The sequence below is a fragment of the Haliotis rufescens genome, unplaced genomic scaffold (assembly GCF_023055435.1).
Source record: "Haliotis rufescens isolate VD_foot unplaced genomic scaffold, xgHalRufe1.0.p SCAF_7, whole genome shotgun sequence".
Lineage (NCBI taxonomy): Eukaryota > Metazoa > Mollusca > Gastropoda > Lepetellida > Haliotidae > Haliotis > Haliotis rufescens.
This window is the reverse complement of record NW_025964361.1, coordinates 37,036,794-37,057,615: the sequence shown is the minus strand read 5'-3', so window position 1 is coordinate 37,057,615 and position 20,822 is coordinate 37,036,794. Positions and strand designations below refer to the sequence as shown.

Here is a 20,822-nt window from a genome sequence, read left to right as displayed (position 1 = left end):
ATGGTACCCTCACCTGCTTTAGGAGGGGGTACCCGTTACAGCACCGGGTGGTCCAATGTGACACCCTCACCTGCTTAAGGAGGGGGTACCCGTTACAGTCCCAGGTGGTCAAATATGGTACCCTCTCCTGCTTTAGGAGGGCGGTACCCGTTACGGCACCGGGTGGTCCAATATGGTACCATCGCCTGCTTTAGGAGGGCGGTACCTGTTACAGCCCCAGATGGTCCAATATGGTTCCCTCACCTGCTTTAGGAGGGGGTACCCGTTACAGCCCCAAGTGGTACAATATGGCACCCTCACCTGCTTTGCAGCACCTTGTTGTCTAATATGGTACCCTCACCTGATTTAGGAGGGGGTACCCGTTACAGCCCCAGGTGGTCCAATATGGTACCGTAACCTGTTTTAGGAGGGGGTACCCGTTACAGCCCCAAGTGGTACAATATGGCACCCTCACCTGCTTTGCAGCACCTTGTTGTCTAATATGGTACCCTCACCTGCTTTAGGAGGGCGGTATCCGTTACAGTCCCGGGTAGCCCGCTGGTCCATGTAATAATTACAGTGACTGTACTCCGTCCACAGACAGCAATAATAGAAGGTGACAACATCCTCTATCCAGTGAGACAATGAGGGGACGTGGCCGGGTTTGTTGTAGGGGGCGGCGCCCCAGTCGTGGCTGCGGTCGGGGGTGCTGCCTTGGTAGGTGTCGGCAGCGTAGATAAGTAGGCCGTCTTTACCGTAGCAACACTGATTTCCTGCTCCTGTGGATCTGAAAAATACATTTCTATGAAATACTTTCGGGAAGTAATAAAGATAAAACAGTGACGCGGGGTCTAAAAGTTGTGCCCTCTATAGAGTGTTTTCGAACTCTTGGTCGTTCCGGTTATAATCCATGTCAAAGGTCTGTGACTTGCATCTCGTCACTTGAGAATTTCCCCTCACATGAACCTCACGCGCCATCATAGAATGGACGTATTTCTCGAAGCGGCGTTAAAGCACGAGTTATTCACTCATCCACTATTGCATACTCAATTGTGAGTGAGTGAGTGAGTGAGTGAGTGAGTGAGTGAGTGAGTATGGTTTTACGGCGATTTTAGCAATATTCCCGCAATATCACGGCGGGGGGGCACCAGAAATGGGCTTCACACTTTGTACCAATATCGGGAATCGAAACCGGGTCTTCGGCGTTACCAACGAACGCTTTAACCACAAGGCTACCCGACCGCCGCTGCATACTCAATAAGTGCATTCTATATATTACACATGAAACAAAACGTAATAATATAACAAAGCCTGAGAAGAGTTATGAAACACTTATACCCCATCATCCCGAGGAAAGAGTGTCCACTAGCCTATGTCAAAGCCTATTTTGCCCCCTTGCCATTTCAAGCCTACTTTTCTTGGCGTGACCACATCCGGTGTTGAACGCGAGTTGTGTCCCTTTCGATGAAAACGCGATATCCAATCAGGTCGCTCTTCTTATTTCGAATGGTTTGACAATGGTGACTATTACCATTGTAGACGACCTGGTGGATCAGGTAAGGCAAAGATTTGAGATATATGCTTATACAAAGACACACCTTGCATTTATCTAGGATTCCAAAACTAAGTGCCCTTGTCCAGCAATTTAGTGAAAATCGTTATTTCAATCTATTTCGTCGGATAATCGAGACTGTTTTTTCTCTGGCGTTGACTTTTTATATTCTAAATTGTGATTATAAATGATTTTTTCTTCGAAATATCAGAGTTATTTTAACATGTTATTTTAACACTGTATACATGTAGCACCCATGTAGAAACCATGCATTAAGCCTCCCCCTCATTATTTTTCCTGTCATGAGTGAAATAAATAATACACAAACAAACCCAAAAAGCCACGACAGTAGAAAAACTAGCATGAGCATGAACTGGGAATTGTTTAATTCCCATTTGGGAATTTTTTTCTGGTATTTGTTACAGATTTGGGGCCGAATATCAGCCTCTGATCATGAGCAGGTTTAGATCCCAGCATACGTACGATGGTTGGAGGGACCGGACGCAGTGTATTGCCTCTTTATGGTAGAAGCAGTTGTCAGGGCTAGACGAGAACATGCTGCACCCAGACTGCGTCTGCCAGCGGCCGAAGTCGGACAGTCCCTGGGCGAGGTTACATGGACAATACAACAGCTTGTCCATCCACGACATGTCGACTTTGTCCTTGTTGTACCACGTCATGCACACCTTAGGGGCCCAGTTGGAGCCATGGAGCCTGCTCATTGCACCATTAACGAACCATCCGAAAGGTGTTACTTCTGATTTTACTGCTCTGGAATAGATTGAAAATGTTTTAATAATATCATGCAGATTAAGTGGTTCTATTTGCATCGATATTTAGTCTCTAACTTTATCATTTATTTTCGATATAAAGCCCTTTCGCTGATGTTGTCACTGGATAATACAAGTACATAAATGATATTTAATAATGATAACAGGCTTAAAGTAGTGTAATGCTTTAAGAAAATAAACATGAAATGATTTCTCATATATTTTACATTTGACATAATATAAATGCTAATTATGACTCTTTTCAATCGTTAATGACGTCATAATGGCGTAATGGTCGTTGACGTCACACCAAATGAGGGTCGTTGACCAGAGTCACTCTGATTGAAAGTAACGTCAACTAAGTGATATTCCACTTGCCATGTTACCCTTTCATTGAATATTCTGCTGATAAAGATTCACAAACCCACTCTAAAACCCACGTTGTATGGGCGTAGACATACTTTTATGTTGGTTGCATGGTGGGATGTCTTTTACTAACTAAATCCGTCATCACCCGTCACGAACATGCATGACAGTGTGTGTCTGTGCTACGTGCTATTTAACAGCATTGTGTCTAGAAATCAAAAGACAAAACCCTTTCCATAATCATAAAAAAATATCTATTAAAAGTATAGTCCATTGTACGACTCCTACTATATCATGAGCATGTGTTTATGAGTCACTATAAAAAAGTGATGATACCAGGTGTTCGCGAAAAGTTGATCGTATCCTGCTCTACCGATGATATCCGTCATAAACACATGCAAGGACTAGTCAACAAGAAAACACGGAAACATATGGTAAGTAAAACTAGGCAATTGCATCGGATCTCTTTTTGTCAAATTTGGACATGTCCGCGCGAAACATGTCTACCATGTCACCTCTTGAAAGCCTACCTGTAACCCTGATCAACAACCTCCAAGCAAGAGTCTTATGAGGTTCTTTGAAATCTTAGAAAGAGCATACTCGATTGTACCTCACAAGTTGTAAAATAGTCACCAAAGGCTGGACTTACATCTTAGTGTTGGCCCGTGTGCGGAAATTCCTCTTTAGCTCCACTTCCACATAGCCGACCTCAAACACGCCACAATCTTCCGGCTGACACTGGTGGTCCGAGGGAGTGAAGCTGAACTCTCCTGTGTTGGCTGCTTCAGGGGAGATGATGCGTAGAATCTTCCAGATGATCTTATGTGAAACATCGCACGCCATATTGATGATGTAAACTTAAGAATTTCACTGACAATAATCATTCACATACAATTTGTGGAAGAGAAACACATGTCTCGATGCCTTTAAGTTGTCCAGACTCCACAATCAACTGAAATCAGGTAACGCAACACCTGTCGTCACCGTTAGTAACCAGTTGCCACTGTTCCTCCTGACTCATGAAGATCCGGGGTAGAATAGGTCTTCAGCAACCCATGCTTGCCGTAAAAGGCGACTATGCTTGTCGTAAAAGGCGACTAACAGGATCGGGTGGTCAGGCTCGCTGACTTGGTTGATGCATGTCATCGATCCCTATTTGTGGATCGATCTTCATGATGTAAATCACTGGATTGTCTGGTCCAGACTCGATTATTTACAGACCGCCGTCGTATAGCTGGAATATTGCTGAGTGGGGCGTAAAACAACAAACCAAACCAAAACCATTGTTCCAACTCTCGTAATATTACAATATACAGTTACGTATCATTTACCAGATGGTTCGTAATTGACGAGAACATCTTAAAACAAATTAAACCAGATCCTTATTACTAATGCCGCCGATAAAACGTTGATGCTTCGTTAAGCAATATTAACGACATTGTGATGTCAGGCGAGTACTTTCATTCCTTACAATAAAATACTTAATGTCAATGAATCCAAGATTAGCAACAGGTGGCAATTTTGGCATTGGTTATTCGGACGCCCTTTTCTACTGATGACGGTAACGTTAACTTGCCGAACCTGTGAAGGACTTAGGTTATCATTATGTTCATTTCCAGTTTGAGATAAGCATTTGTTTCTTCATATATCAAACGTTTTTGCTATGTTACTGGGTTTCTCCCATCCCTTGCCCGCTCACCTGGTCTCCATCCTCTCTGTAGCCAACTAATCGGATCTCCACTAGAACCCCCTCGTCCTTTGACAGTGAATCTGGGTCCCATCTCATAGTGAGGCTTGGCGGGTTGACCTCTCTCCAGGGGTTACTTTCGCCCGTCGCAACCAACTCTAATCTTTGGCTCACTGCATTCACCATCACTGATAATTCATAAAACAAACTGTCATGCTAACGTTGAACCAACGACATGGGGATGGTGCAAGTTTTTTGTTGCTTCTGTATACTAACACGTCTATGAAATTTCGGAAGGTCCACAACAAAAGATGTTCCTTTTATGTAATTCTTTCTATGTGAGGCTTAGAACTTATCAATCAACCCTCATAAATCAAAGTGTTTGAAGGCTGTTTACAAAATATTTCATCCAACAAACAAATTTAAAATAAATGGTCACACAATGTAACCCCTCGAGCCAATATGTCTTTGGCATTTATCACAAACATCAGGTGCTTGGACATACACCAAACCCAGAACCTCATATGACAGTTCACATGTTACAGGCCAGAGACTCGTTCAACAAAACGATCGTAGGACTAAGACGATTGTATACGTACCTCCCCTACCTTTACATAGAATTACGACAATCGTAGCGCTACGATCGATTTGTGGAACGATGTCCTATCTGTAAAGTCAAGAGTTTTTTCCCGTGTTAACATACGTGAAGTTTATAGTCATGTCACTTTGAGACTTACCAATATAAATCTCTGTACTCCCAACATAGTTCATGCCGCCATCTATAGACACCGATACCGTAACAAAACCTTTCTGGGATAGTCTTGGCACTGGACACTTCAACCTCATGGAGTTAAACCTGAACCCCTGAGAGGTTACTGAACTCTCGCCACTCCCGAACCGACACACAACGTTCACGTTGTCGTCCAGACACGGACCGGAAATGTCCAGAAGCTCCCCTCCGAACATTCCGGCTACCTTTGGAAGAATCTGTAAATCTGAAAAGTTTCAATAATTTATGTTTCAAAGCATCAATTAGTATATGTAGGTGAGTATACAGGATCTCCAGGGACAAAAGGTGTCGAAAATATACTTAACGATAGAAATCGACCTATTAGGTATATAAATAGTATATAGATTATGTTGTTATGTGCTATCTCACGCGATGCTGCTGCGCACATTACCATACGTTTCACCATGGACCATGAGAACAGACATTCTAAAAAAATGTGTCATTTATGGAGAGAATATGTTGTATCGTGTGTACGAAGATACATGATGATATATAATCATGAAGATTACAAGTGATTTACCTCTGTCTCCTGCGCAACCACCGATCGCAATTGAATCTTTCGATATGCGGTATATGAATCTTCCAACGACGTCACTTCCTCTTTTGTTGGGAAGGTCAGGGAAGCTACATCCGGTACATACGCTTGTCCAGCCAACGCCGTGGCCTCCATTAATACCAGCCTGTAATGAGATCACTCAAACAGTTGAACAGCTTGTACGACACTGTAAATACAGTCATAAATCATTTATTTTTGGTATGTCAGCACTACATCCGGGCACAAGGTTCACCAACAAAGTTTTAAACGCCTAAGACCTGCATAATGTTAGGCTTTCCTCCATCATCAAGTTGTCATCCAGTGCAATAACTGAAATATGATTCAAAGCGACATAAAACCAACCCACTCACAAATCCCCTTGACAATACGAGGCAGTGTAGGTCACCAGGAACCCTACATGAATGGTGATGGTAGTCGCGTGGTTACAACGGTGTGTGTGCTGAGTGTCATCATATGTTTGGCACATATCTTTGCTCATGATATCAACCACTGGTTCACTTACATCCGCTCTCTACTCTCACCACTACAAGGACAAAACACTGTGAACAATACAAACCATGAATACACGTGCCAACATCGGTAAACAACCTCTTGAAATATTTATCTATTTTGGATACCATGTCAATACACATATGTGTCATCGTATCCCAGTTACGTGGATCGATGCTCATATCAATCACTGTATTGTCTGGTGTAGGCTCGATTATTTACAGACCGCCATCGTATAGCTGGAATATTGCTGATCATGATTGCGGCGGTACACAACAAACAAACAGACGGCGTGGAAGTTGCTCATAATATCAACCACTGGTTTATTTCATCCAATAACGTGATAATTCACAGGCCCTTCAAAACATATTAAGAATATAGTTGACTGCAGCGTTAAAGGTATCCATCAAGCGCTCTTTCCAAGCGCTGTTTAATCCCACGTCATCGTGCGCTTTTACCCGTCCTGGGTGTTTCTACACATATATCATGTGAAGTGTTTATTAACAGTAACAATGGCATCATACGTAAACAGGGAAATCCACCGCGTCCAGGTCCATCTATTTAGGTTGTCCAGCCTTAATGTCCCCTTAAGCAACAACAACTCACACACATACACATGTGAACTCAGTACAGAAGGGCCACATCTGCACTGAAAACATTAATCCATACCCGAATTCGTTCGTATTGATGCTGGTCATTTGAGCAGGTAACTGGCAATACAACGAAGCACATCACATATAAGACTTTCCATAAGGACATCAACTTGCAATACGACATATCTTGAGAAAAGACATGACCTCGACACAGGCCACACATGTGTTGGACGTACAACAGCTCCTCTGAATGCTGACACGATATGAAGACCTACAGCATGCTTAATAATTGACTACAATCAGCCACACATCGCCGAGGTGGGTTCAAGGTCGGTCGATGTTCAGACAGTCAGTTATACGGTCAATACGGCTCCTGCAGCAACCGAGCGAGACTGAGGTCAAAGGAATAGGCCGGCTGGAACGCAGATCTATTTTTACTCTTATTTGTTTAACGAGCAATATCGGTGTGTACTGTCCTTTTGAACAAAACCAACACGCTTGTTTTGCAACGGTTCATTCGAAGTCATTCACATTTCTGCTAAGTGGTGTTGGGCCTCAGAGTTGTTAACGAGGCATGTAATGCATGTATCTACATGTAACTACAACAGATGAGGCAGTGAATAGAGTTTTTGCTTGATAGAAGTACTGGAGTGGTACACCAGCTATAGCATCTTCGTTGAAAGGTAGTTGAAAGCGACTTGCGGTTTATATATTACATACTTGGTAGAATTGCTGGAGTGGTACACCAGCTATAGCATATTCGTTGAAAGGTAGTTGAAAGCGACTTGCGGTTTATATATTACATACTTGGTAGAACTGCTGGAGTGGTACACCAGCTATAGCATATTCATTGAGAGGTAGTTGAAATCGACTTACGGTTTATATATTACATACTTGGTAGAACTGCTGGAGTGGTACACCAGCTATAGCATATTCGTTGAAAGGTAGTTGAAATAGACTTGCGGTTTATATATTACATACTTGGTAGAATTGCTGGAGTACGTGGTACACCAGCTATAGCATCTTCATTGAGAGGTAGTTGAAATAGACTTGCGGTTTCTATATTACATACTTGGTAGAATTGCTGGAGTGGTACATCAGCTATAGCATCTTCATTGAGAGGTAGTTGAAATAGACTTGCGGTTTATATATTACATACTTGGTAGAACTGCTGGACCGGAATGTTCATAGTGAGGTAGTTGAAGACGACGAACGTGTGCATCTCGCAGGCAACTAGGACCATCTGGAATGTCGCGGTCTGAAATAGAAGTTGACCTAGATCACATCAGCATCTGAATAATATCAAGAAATATTACTATTATAGTATTAGTACAACGACTACTACTACCACTACTGCTACTACAACTACTACTACTGCTAAGTACTATCACTACTCTCCCTGACTACAACATTCCTCCAACGATTATACCAATACTGCATTCTCGCGACCACAGTTCCTGTCAATGACACTAGTACCACAACGGCCATTGATCACAATCATGGCCATCCACTCTCTACCTTGCAGGTGTTTGTTGCTTTGCATCCCATCTGGGCGTCGTCTACAGCGCCATACCACGTGACAACCAGCGCCACCACCGGTTCAAATGGTTCCCAGCCAATGTTGGCATCCAGCATGTACGTTTGCAGCTCTTTGAGAAAGTCCCCGCTTGTATTGGTGAATGCTAATCTGTAATAAACCTTTCCATCGTCTTCACTTAGGATACTTCTCCCAGAGAAATGGAACGGAGCGGCAAAGGGTAAGTCCATACCCGGATCACGTGCACTGTCATTGAAGTGAGTCTCCTCATATCCGACCCGTGAATCAAATCCTACAACTCCATCTTTATTTACCTGAAACAATGAAAATGAATTGGTCACTACGATTTGTTCAGATTGTACGAAATACCTTTTGTTTTTTATTTTTTCAAATTTTTAATTTGTTTGTTAGTTATTCAACGCCACCACTAGCTGTCTTGCGTCTATTCGACGGTGGCACGTAAATAATCGAATCTGGGCCAGACAATCAAGTGATCGATATTATGAGCAATGATCCACGCTGTCGAGGCATGATGATATCTATTCGTCCACGAACCTGACCACCCGATCAATTTTGTCGCCAGGGGGTTTGAGATAACTTCTTCGCATTTCGAATATATTGAATCATGTACGCACACATGTTTGAAACCTTAGCCTGCTCGAAATGTGTTTTAAAAGACTATACACAATGTACTCACGTAGACAGTGTCGTACTTTCTACCGAAGACGTTGATTTCGTACCCAAGGTATATTGGGAGGTTGCCGTCTGTCTGTAGGGTCATATCTCCAGCCTTAGGGCCGAACAGGTAGAGACTCCCAGCTACAAACACATCGAATATCAGGTAAAACCAAAACGCGGAAAACAGTATGAAACCTCGTTAATCTGGACCCTGTTAGCTCTGAAGACGACTTTTTATGAACTTGTTCAGAACGTCTATACATATTTACGGCAATGAAACTCTGTACTATTGATTCTTAAAATCATTAATCCAAACAATTACACTAGGAACGATATAGTCCGGATTAACGAGTTTTCACACTACAGCTTGTCTAGTGTGGCAATAGGCTTCCTGAGAAATTGCAGATCTTGATGCCAATCATTGGGCTGGTAATTTTTAAGCCTGCAACGTTCAACCGATTGCGCAAACTTACTTAATCTCCTAATCTCCCTATTGATGCTGATCTGAATCTCAAATAACGCACATGGCCGCCTTCACGTTCTGCCAGTTGAAACATCTCTGTTGAGTTCCCAGACCTAATCGTATCCATGTGTGCACTACTGTCATGTATTGACATTATAATTGACGTTACACAGCAACAATTACCAATACTATGTTGCAAGACGCTACAAGGGTAGCGAAATTATTCCGGCTCGCATATTGCGTATAGGCATATGTGGGTACATTCAACCGGGAATAATTTCTGTGAGATATCTTAGAATGTAATTACGAATCACACGGGTGGCCCAGTCGTCTAAGGCGCCGTAAGAGTGGCGACGCTTGTGTACGCCAGAAACAAATGAGCGTTGGTTAAAATCCCGATTCTAGGTTTGTCAGCACCCTACCCTTGTCCGTGGATTTCACCAAAGTGATAATGTCTGAGATCTGCATCACTTCGGTCTTTTTTCCCACATCAAGATGCCATGATGTAACTGAAATACTGTTAAAAGCGGCATTAAACCAAACTGACCCACTCACTCCTCAAGCGATACTTTTCCCGAACGAAGTCCCCAACAATAAACACCCAGAAGACAGAATGTTCCCTTTAACGGTGTCCGGACTAAAAAACTGTTTGTGTACGTACATATTCATGACAACCATGGTATATAAGTGTCGACAATGACGGAGCTCGACTTACTGCTACACTCGGCGGTGATGTCAGGGCTCCAACCTAGTCCTCCAGTACCGCCTCTGGTGCACGTGTAGGTGGTCTCACCACGGAGCACGCCCATGTTGCTACAATCGGTGATGGTGACGGTGTTGTTGAGGTTGTAGTTGTAGTTATCTTTCATGGAGTACTGTACGTCTAGGAGGCCGCAAGACTCGCCTACAGTAAGGGAGGTGATTTGAATAATTGACATTGGCTGTAATCACTTACTTGTGAACCAAATCGATGTAGATAATTTGTGTTCACATCTGATGAGCACGACATGACCTTGACACATAGGAGGTCATTATGGCATATTTTCCCGTTCGATATGAATTAAGATTTCAACCAATTCTTTTTGAAAGAGCGTTATTAACCGAATCATATTTACTGATACCTTTGTGATGTTAAAGAAAGAGATGAAAGACGATGTAAGTCTTCACTTATTGTCACATCTATACGAGTTATGAAGTACTAATTTGATTTAATAATTTTGAGTTTTTTAATTGTCGGCAATAAAGTTTTAATATAAGAGTGCGTACTGGTTTGTTGGAAGCTCTGCAGCTCCGTGAACCAGCCGGCCGCCATTTTGGAAGCATTCGCAATGTCAGCATTTCCAGTAACAAGGTAGTCAAAGCGACACTGGGCATTTTCCCCACAAGTTGTGTTGAGGTTTTCTTCCGTGATACTGGAGCCCTGGGGAGCGGCGAAAACGGGCATGAACAGCATGTCGGCGATGTCGTGATGCGAGAATAAGGACTCCCTTTCTGGCACTTCCCCTTAAAAGAGAATGATACTACATGAACTGTATGAAGGTTTAGTAAGTCGTTATCTCCACATTCGTCTCTACCATTCAGAGATTGAAGTATGCGGTCTGGCTGGTTGGGTTCATCGTAGCGAGACAACGTTGATCGTTGTTCTTGACATCAACCACTTGTCTATTTGGCTCAAATTTGTACAGCTGTAAAAACGTCAAGTGCGTCGAAACACAACATTCACTCGTTCATAGTATTTGTTTAACACCGTACGCAACAATTCTCTTGCGATATAAACAATCGAATCGAGTCTGGACCGGACAATCCAGTGACTGATATCATGAGTATCGTACCACGCAGGATTGTCGATACTTACATGTTTTCCCGAATGTTTGGTAAACGTTCTCTGCTGATGACGTAACATTTATGACCTCTCCGTCCACAGCTGTAAAGTCATCATACATGTCTCCATCCCATGTCCCCATCAGGCCTGACGTCATGTTCTGTTGAGTGAGTGAATCAGGTTTCAACGCTGCTTTGACCAGTATTAAAATATATTATTATTAGGTAACAGCGAGGAGTGAGTATGGTTTTACGCCGCCTTGGGGAATATTCCAGCAACATCACGGCGGGGGACACTAGAAATAGGCTTCACACATTGTACCCATGTGGGAAATCGAACCCGGGTCTTCGCGTGACGAGCGAACGCTTTAACCATTAGGCTACTTCACTGCCCCACTTGATGTAGGAGGAAAGCCCATGTGGTGCGGTGATGAAGTAAGTGATGCAGGCTGTTGAACGTATGTCTTATAACAGGGACAGAAAACATATTTTGTCCCTAAAGAAATAAATGATTACTGCTTATGATCACCTGGAAGTTGGGCGGCATGTTGACGATGACGTGGAGGAGTCTGTTCACCGCCGCTACCTGTACCCCTACTCCTGACTTCATGATAACGGTGAAGTTGTCGTGACGGTTGTCGTTGGGGTCGACAGCAATGTTGATGACAGATACACCACCTATATGTTTTGAGATTATTCTTATGTTCAAGATGTTTTAGGCTTAACAAAATGTTTAGATGCCGTCATTGCGATTTCCAAAAACAATTAAGTGTCTTTCATGGTTATTTACGCTGTGTCTGAAATGGTCACAACAGACACTATTTCAAATGAAAAATGGTTACATGAGCACGTGTCTTTTTGACCTTCAGTTGCAAGGACAACTGACACAAGGCTTTACCGCTGAACTCTTGCTTAAAGATGGCAGCAGCATCAAACAGCTTAAACTTTCCATCGACAAAGACATCGAGACGCCTGTCACTGTTGAGCCCGGGGGGAGCGAGACGTATCTCCACCCTGGAACCAGAGTCACCCGACATGGCCACTGACGTCAACACGGTGGCGTTGAAGCTACTACCGTCAGCTAAAACAAACGTACATTTTATATATTATGACATTCATATAAATATTGGCATACTCAGTCAATGGTCAAGTCAGTGATCTACATGGCATATACAATCATATTAAACGTTAATATCTTCCATAATTCCATATTACCATGGGCTTGTTGTCCCATGTCGAACTTCCCTTGAAGAGAAAACTGGTCCGACTTCACCAGGTAGTAGTCTCCCTTGCCACCAAAGTTGTACAGCTTTCCGTCAAATGTCATGATGTGGGGGTCTCCGTAAGCCATGGCTGTCGCAAGAAGCATATCGAAATTCTTACTAGAAACAGAGAACTCAAAACTGCGATATTCAGCACAAGTCAATGTATTTCAAGGGACTGTACACCTTATACTATGCTCTTCTCAAACGTCACCTGCTTTAGGAGGGCAGTGCCCGTTACACCACCAGGTGGTTCAATATAGTTTCCTCGCCTTCTTAAGGAGGGCAGTGCCCGTTACTGCACCGGGTGGTCCAAAATGGTTGCCTCACCTGCTTTAGGAGGGTGATACCCGTTACAGCACAGGGTGGTTCAATATGATTGCCTCCCATGCTTTAGGAGGACAGTGCCCGTTACAGCACCGGGTGGTCCAATATGGTTCCTTCACCCCGCTTTAGGAGGGCGGCACCTGTTGGTACAATATGGTACCCTCACCTGCTTTAGGAGGGCGGTACCCGTTACAGCACCGGACGGTCCAATATGGTTCCCTCACCTGCTTTAAGAAGGCGGCACCTGTTGGTACAATATGGTACGCTCACCTGCTTTAGGAGGGCGGTACCCGTTATAGCACCGGGTGGTACAATATAGTTCCCTCACCTGCTTTAGGAGGGCGGTACCCGTTATAGCACCGGGTGGCTCAATATAGTTCCCTCACCTGCTTTAGGAGGGCGGTACCCGTTACAGTCCCGTGTGGCCCGACGTTCCATGTAGTAGTCGCAGTGACTGTATCCGACCCACAGACAGCAGTAGTAGAAGGTGACGACGTCCTGTATCCAGTGGGAAAAAGCGGGCACAAACCCGGGTTTGTTGTAGGGGGCGGCGCCCCAGTCGTGGCTGCGGTCGGGGGTGCTGCCTTGGTAGGTGTCGGCAGCGTATTTCAGCACCCCATCACTGCCGTAGCAGCACTGGTTGCCTGCACCTGTAGATCTGAAGGTAAAGACTGTGACTTGACCAACAATGTGTCGACATACATGTATGTTGCTCGATCCATTATGTGCGGACACGAGTGGACCAGTCGTCTAAAGCGCACATATCGCTATGCAGTTAGGCTTGCCTAAGCCTATGATCATGGGTTGTAAACCAAGATTTAATATTTCTGACAGTGGCGTTTATTAACATTCATTCACTCAGTCATTATAGTATCAACTTAGCACAACTACTCTACTACTTCTACTAAAATACGGCTCGCTTTGGTAATGTTTTAGGTTGGCCGCCACCATACCTGTGCTCGTGGAAAGTGTCTCGGACCATCATCATTTCTGAGAAGCCCATATCACGCTGACACACCCTGAATGAACTGAAACGCTTTTCGGAGCTGCGTTTAAACCTAACTCACTCACGCACAATTTAATCAGACAGACCCATGCCAGCTGTTTTAACGTGATCCTTTGGGAATATAAGGCCCAGTTTCTATGGATGTAGGTACAACACTGGAGTTTGTGTTTGTTAACAGGGCACGGTAAAACCCTTGTGTGTCAATGTTCAATCGCCCCGCTTGATGCCGAGTTCCTTCAGTCTCACGGGCAAGTAGTGTGAGACGAATTTTGGTGTCTCGGATATTGCTTGAATTTTACCCAGGGCCACATAAAACGAACGCTAATTACTCGACTCTCTGTCAACAACATCCATATCTCTTTTTGACGTTTTGACTTCATCCCTAAATCTCGAAATAACTTCATACCAGTAAAATAGGTGACCAACCATGAGATAAGGGACCTTAGGGTGAAACATCACATTTTGACTTTTCATTATATATTACATTACAAAAATACAATTCACAAGCTTCAATTTATATTTATTACAGAGAACCATCATGGCATCAAATACTTTGACTCATTTTCTGCAAAGTCCCATTTTCAGACTCATAACTGTTTATGTAATAATTGCAGTTTTTAGATATAATGCCTGATTAATTGAACGCAGACATGTATGCTGAAATATTTTGAAATAATGATTTATAACATTACCAACTAACGAGAGATAATAGATATTTTGTACATCCTGCACACATGGCCAATTTTACGGAAGAAAGTTGACGTCAAACGTCTTTCTTTATGACGCCACAGTACAATTGTATCCCAGCACCAATAAGATCTCGTTTCTACACCTCAACGCAAATACTGTTACAGTAACAATACACCCTTTTATTAGCCATATATGATTGTTGTAATGCAAAGACCATTCTTGACGTAAAGTGTTGATATATTTAATAAAGATAGTCGCTTGCCCTACCGTCTCGTTTTAGTTGAAATTAAATTGTACTAGGGTCTATGATCTCACTATGGTCTTCATTCGTAGAATAAAATGTACATAATATCACAAATAACCTTTAACAAGCAAACACAACACAAACAAAAAAGTTGGTCCAAAACAGTGACTTATAATTTCAAATGAAAAATGGATATATGAGCACATGTCTTTTTGACCTTCTGAAGACACATCAGTTGCAAGGACAACTGACTCAATTAAGGCTTTACCGCTGAACTCTTGCTTAAAGATGGCAGCAGCATCAAACAACTTGAATTTTCCATCGACAAAGACATCGAGACGCCTGTCACTGTTGAGCCCGGGGGGAGCGAGACGTATCTCCACCCATATATGATTGTTGTAATGCAAAGACCATTCTTGACGTAAAGTGTTGATATATTTAATAAAGTTAGTCGCTTGCCCTACCGTCTCGTTTTAGTTGAAATTAAATTGTACTAGGGTCTATGATCTCACTATGGTCTTCATTCGTAGAATAAAATGTACATAATATCACAAATAACATTTAACAAGCAAACACAACCTCAAACAAAATAGTTGTTCCAAAACTGTGACTTATAAGTGACGAGAGAGTGTTATACATTTGGAACACACAAAAGAAGAGGAAAAGTATATTTCAGGTTTTCTTATCAGAACTTTTAAAAAATACATGTTGGACAAATGGATTGCTCCTGATCTAGTAACCCACTGTTCAAAGCATCTCTTTGTCCCTGGTAGTTATAATTGTTGATACTTACGATGGTTGAAATGACCGGATGCAATGGACAGCCCCCTTGTGATAGAAGCAGTTGGATGAACTTGATGACCATATGTTACAGCCTAGGTCAGGCTGCCAGCGACCGAAATCCGTCAGGGCTTGACCAAGATTACATGGACAATACAAGAGCTTGTCCATCCAGGACGTGTCCATCTTGTCCTTGTCTGACCAACGTGTACAGAGTTGGGGTGGCCAGTTGGATCCGTACTGCGTGGTCATTGCATTGTTTACGAACCAGCCAAAGGGGAAAGGGTCTTCAGGGCTCATAACTCTGAAACAACGTAACGGTTTATATTACGTTATATTACTTACAACGTTGTATAGGTGAGTTTGTAACTTTAGTTTTAAGCCGTGTGAACAATAATTCAGTTATGTTAGGATGTATTAGCTTATATAAAAAAAGGAAATCGAATGTGATGAACGTCACGTTTACTGTGATGAAAGCCTTGGTATAACTGAAATAGTTTTCCAAGCAACGTCAAACATACAACATACAACATACGAGGTGGGGTAGCACAATGATGTTTGTTTGTATGTCGTATAACACCACTCTCTGCAACATTCGAGCTACCTGTATATGACGTAAATGATCGAGTCTGGTTCAGACAATGAAGTCAACGTCATTGTGGGCAACGATCCACACCGTCGGGGTAAGAGGACACATCATCAACCAAATCACCGAGCCTGACCATCCGATTCATTTGGCTACCTCTGCCGACCAGTGCATGTTGCTTGGGTTTATTCCTAACCGGAATCCCCACGGGGTAGCATTGTGATATAGTTTTCAGTATTATTTGATACTTTTAGAGATAGTATTCGGTCACTTTCTCCAGTTGTGAAACTTGGTAATGATACCTTACACCTTTGGACTGACCATAAGTGTTGTATATTCACAATGCAGGTATGTACTAGTAGTAAAATGTAACACGGATGTTTGTGAGAATTCTTTATAAATACAAGAACATGTCATGTTTGTTTGTTGTTTGACGCAACACTCAGCAATATTCCAGCATATGGCGGCAGGTATGTATATAATCGTGTCTGGACCAGACTGTATCCTCAGGCATTAGGGATCGTGAGGTGCTTGGTTAGCTTTGTGATAGAAGCATTTACCCGTATAGCTGAAGACCACGTGTGGTGGGTTCCTTACAAATTGCTGTACTATTTCAAAAAATAGCTTACACAACGCACTCGTCTCGGATCATCAAATGTACACAAACACAAATAGGCAGTTAAATGTCATTACTGTGCATCTATAATTCAAAATAATTCCACGAATTATTCCCACTTGTAAGATATGTGAAGCTTATCCGTGATATCTTCCACCGTTTTCATTGTTGCAATAAACAGTGGTGTACAAATGTGATCTACTCCATTTAGTAGCGACAAGGACCTACACTCTTGACGTGGCCACGGTGTGGTAAGGAGTCTGCAGCTGTACCTCCACGATGCCCACCTCGAACAGCTGGCAGTCAGCTGGTTGGCACTGGTGGTCTGCGGGGCGGAAGCTGAAGTTTCCTGTGTTGGCGACAGAAGAGGCTAAGACGCTCAAGGTCTTCCAGATGATCTGAGGGGGAATAGTGAGGGGTTTGCATACATTATACTGCATTTGAATTTGTCGGAAGAAACTTATAATTCACGTATATCATGGACGTTTGCCACTACGGTGCTGGATAAAGTGGATAAGGTGCTATCATACTAAAAGGTTCATAATCAGGGCGAATCTGGGTTCACCGAATCCTGGCATTTGAAAGGGATACAACACTGCTTTCCAGTCTCAGCCGTCCAACACCATTTGGCCACCAGTGAAAATTACACATGCGGGAGAGGGGAGAAGTGTTTGTCCTAACCCCGAATGTTAACATATTTGACCAAATCCGAAGGAGAGCGTGTAACATGTGTTCTAAGCGGAAAAAATAATCTGAAATAACACGTTTAAATTTGAAACACACTTTCCATAAACCTTGGGATACGGTCGTATGTTCTTAGATATATTTGGTTTCGTCAGTGCCCCGGAAGGATTCAGTTTGAGTCTGATTTGATCTTCAGCAAAGCATCACGATGTGGCTCCGTGACGATGTAGCTCACCAGTGACAGCTTACAGATATAGCAATTCTATTACAATTGTTAGCAAGAGTTAGCTACTTAGTACAAGAAACATGCATGCCCCCGCACCTAAATGACTTTTAAATATTTTGGTCTATCTGGCATTGTTAACACTATTTTGAAGTCACATTTCGACCATGATCATAAGGTGTGAGTGATTGAGTGAGTATTATTCTACGAGGTTACTTTGCACAATTCGAGCAGGATAGTGATGTAACAATAGCATAGATGCAGGGAGCATATCAAACTGACTTTGGTTCAGGTACGCATTAATAATCATGTAAATACGCTAATCATTTAAATACATCTTTGTCATCAACACGTTTTATCAAGAAAGAACCGACTCGGTTTAAGGTGGAAAGTGAGTCACATACCTGAACAAACAGTGAACAACTTCCGACAGGGAAAAAGGACAGATGTAAGCATTATCTCGATTAATGAAAGCAATCATAACGAAATGGTATCTAAATTGACAGAATACAATCGAAAAGTTATAAAAGATGATTCCAAGATGATTACTGTCAAAACACCACTGCAGTCAACACAACTTTCACATCAAGAACTACAATGAGACTGTAAATATGACCATGTAATATTTCTGTTCATGATACATTCCATCGTGGGATATAAAGAAAATATAGATTTGTTCTATACAACCTTGGTATGTTTACCAACACGCTTAGGATATACTCTATATGCATCTGAACTGCCGGGCAGAAGAAAGTTTACACTTACAATTGAATTTGACCAAACAATTACGAACGTCATCAAGACGTTACTAGGCTGAAACCACTGTAAACATTAGGTCCAAAACACAGCTATAATACCCGCATAAAGTATACAACCACCGAGTTATAACCATTTCTTGTGTATTATTTGTAGCCACCATCCAACATGGGTGTATATTTTCTTTGGCCGAGCAGTGTATATCCTGACTGACTGGTCGATGGCTTACTGTAATTTATAGTTAAGCTAACTGCACTGCCAGAGATCTTTTCGTAGAATTACATCTTAGTAGGGGCTTTCTACAGAACTGTCCCTCTGTCCCAGGGGTAGTCCATAGAATGTCCCTCGTTAAAACGTGTTGTGTGGAGTACATGTAGTACCCGTTTGAGAGAAAAACAAAGCAAATCTGGCATAGTAATACGCATCCTCAACATGCCAACTTTAGTATCAGCCTTTACTTTCTCCATGTCAAGTTCTCACCTCTGTCTCCGTCTCCCTGTAACCCACCAGCTTAATGTCCACCCTCGCGTCTGGGTGAGAGGTAATCGTGTCTGGGTCCCATGTCATATTCAGTTCTTGGGGTGTCACCTCGAACCACGCCGGGTTCAGTACTAGACTTGATTTAGGCAGACGTAGTGGCATAACTAGAAAACATAGACATCAGTCCACCATGGTCAACCACTATTTCCGTTTTATTGCAGGGGAAAGGAAATGTGGTTGAAATGTTACCCATAAGGTTTGAAAATTGGATGTGATACCTTTCCGATATATGCACACGTGATTATTAATAGCTGATTGGTCATGTTTAGCAATATGGCGTCATTTTGATAACGTTACAATGTGACGTCATCAAGTGTTCGCGACGTCACATAGTGATAGCGATAACGTTAAAACAAGAACAATTAGTTGATACATATATAATTCAATGTGAAATTTCCTTAATCTGACGTATTACACAAACAAATAAGTCCTTGTTACGAACAATAGAACTGCTGTAAAATATATCCAAATTATGAGAAAAGGTATAATTTGCTTTCAACATAATTGTGCGTAGAACATTTTCAAATTTGTTTATAGTTATGACTTTCTAAGAGGACAGGAAAATACACAAGAATTTCAATGAAGCAGAAAGAACATTAATACGTGATATGAAATTATAAAAGTAATTGATGAATACTGCAGCTGTCACACAATAACATACCAACGTTGATAGCTCCTTCTCCATTAAACATGATCCCACCATCCACCGACACAGCTACCGTCACTGACCCTCTCTGTGTGAGTCTCGGCACTGGGCACTTCAACCTCATGGAGTTAAACCTGAACCCCTGGGAGGTAAATGCACTCTCGCCACTTCCGAACCGACACATGACGTTCACGTTGACATCGTCCATACACGGACCGGAAATGTCCAGAAGTTCCCCTCCAAACATTCCGGCATATTTTGGGAAAATTTGTAGCGTACCTAAAAGAAGTGAGAGGGTTATTTGTGTTTAAAGACGCTTTAAATTCATTCTTTTATATCACGGCGTTTTAACTTTAGCTTGAAAGAGAGCCTTCAAATGAACACCGTTTGATCCGTGAATCCAAAGATTGCGGGTTTGTTTCATACCGACCAAGGATCATCATAAGGGAGAAACAATAATTCAATCCTACAATTAGTGGATCAGGGCTAGATGACGCAATTGTGCGCAAGAAATACGTATACCATTGCATCCGTGAACGGTATTAAAGTGAAGTTAAGCAAAATAAATACAACCCCACATGAACATCTATTAAGACCCATGCTGGATGAGGTTAATATGACCATATTATAATAAGACAAACAACTGTAGTGCATACTTCCATCGACAGTGCAGCCTGAACGTTCAAGTTGATCATTAGACACTCGGAAAATGAATCTGCCAGCGACGTCACTTCCTCTTGTAGAAGGCAGGTCGGAAAGGTTACATCCGGTACATACGCTCGTCCACCCAACGCCATGACCTCCATTTATACCCGCCTTCAGAACACACAAAGCTACAGCAGGATTGTTATCATAAAGATGCATGGAAAATATACTAGATAATATATAACACGCTGTAATGACAACATATACTCGACCGTTGACCATTGACCAATTCATTTTCATTTTTGTTATGACCACAAACATTATATAAATCACATAGATATCGCGTATCGTCAAAGTATCATATCTCATGTAGTTATAATATTTGACTTCGTCTATCCGAAAAACGAAGAATGAATACAGTGTGTCACCGTGGCTGTAAAATGCAGGGCAAAAGAAATAAATAAAAAATTGGATTACTCATTACTGTGTCCTGTGAAACTACGACGACCATGTTCCTGGAGACGTCTGTGCACGTC

At 42.3% G+C, this 20,822-nt stretch overlaps 1 protein-coding gene across 1 annotated transcript in view; it reads right to left on the bottom strand.

The window, feature by feature from the left end:
• The window catches only part of LOC124112947, a 37,745-nt gene that overhangs the window by 11,127 nt on the left and 5,796 nt on the right, over positions 1-20,822 (bottom strand). The window contains exons 5-25 of the mRNA XM_048387878.1: positions 20,298-20,457; positions 19,657-19,920; positions 18,936-19,099; positions 17,021-17,190; positions 15,604-15,894; positions 13,257-13,528; positions 12,497-12,634; positions 12,180-12,362; positions 11,811-11,959; positions 11,316-11,442; positions 10,727-10,963; positions 10,176-10,364; positions 9,017-9,138; positions 8,301-8,633; positions 7,942-8,040; positions 5,665-5,824; positions 5,092-5,349; positions 4,367-4,542; positions 3,317-3,486; positions 2,015-2,302; positions 495-766 (exon numbers count right to left, since the gene is read on the bottom strand). Coding sequence (XP_048243835.1) covers positions 495-766; positions 2,015-2,302; positions 3,317-3,486; positions 4,367-4,542; positions 5,092-5,349; positions 5,665-5,824; positions 7,942-8,040; positions 8,301-8,633; positions 9,017-9,138; positions 10,176-10,364; positions 10,727-10,963; positions 11,316-11,442; positions 11,811-11,959; positions 12,180-12,362; positions 12,497-12,634; positions 13,257-13,528; positions 15,604-15,894; positions 17,021-17,190; positions 18,936-19,099; positions 19,657-19,920; positions 20,298-20,457 — 4,222 coding nt within the window. The remainder of the gene's footprint in view (positions 1-494; positions 767-2,014; positions 2,303-3,316; positions 3,487-4,366; positions 4,543-5,091; positions 5,350-5,664; positions 5,825-7,941; positions 8,041-8,300; positions 8,634-9,016; positions 9,139-10,175; positions 10,365-10,726; positions 10,964-11,315; positions 11,443-11,810; positions 11,960-12,179; positions 12,363-12,496; positions 12,635-13,256; positions 13,529-15,603; positions 15,895-17,020; positions 17,191-18,935; positions 19,100-19,656; positions 19,921-20,297; positions 20,458-20,822) is intronic.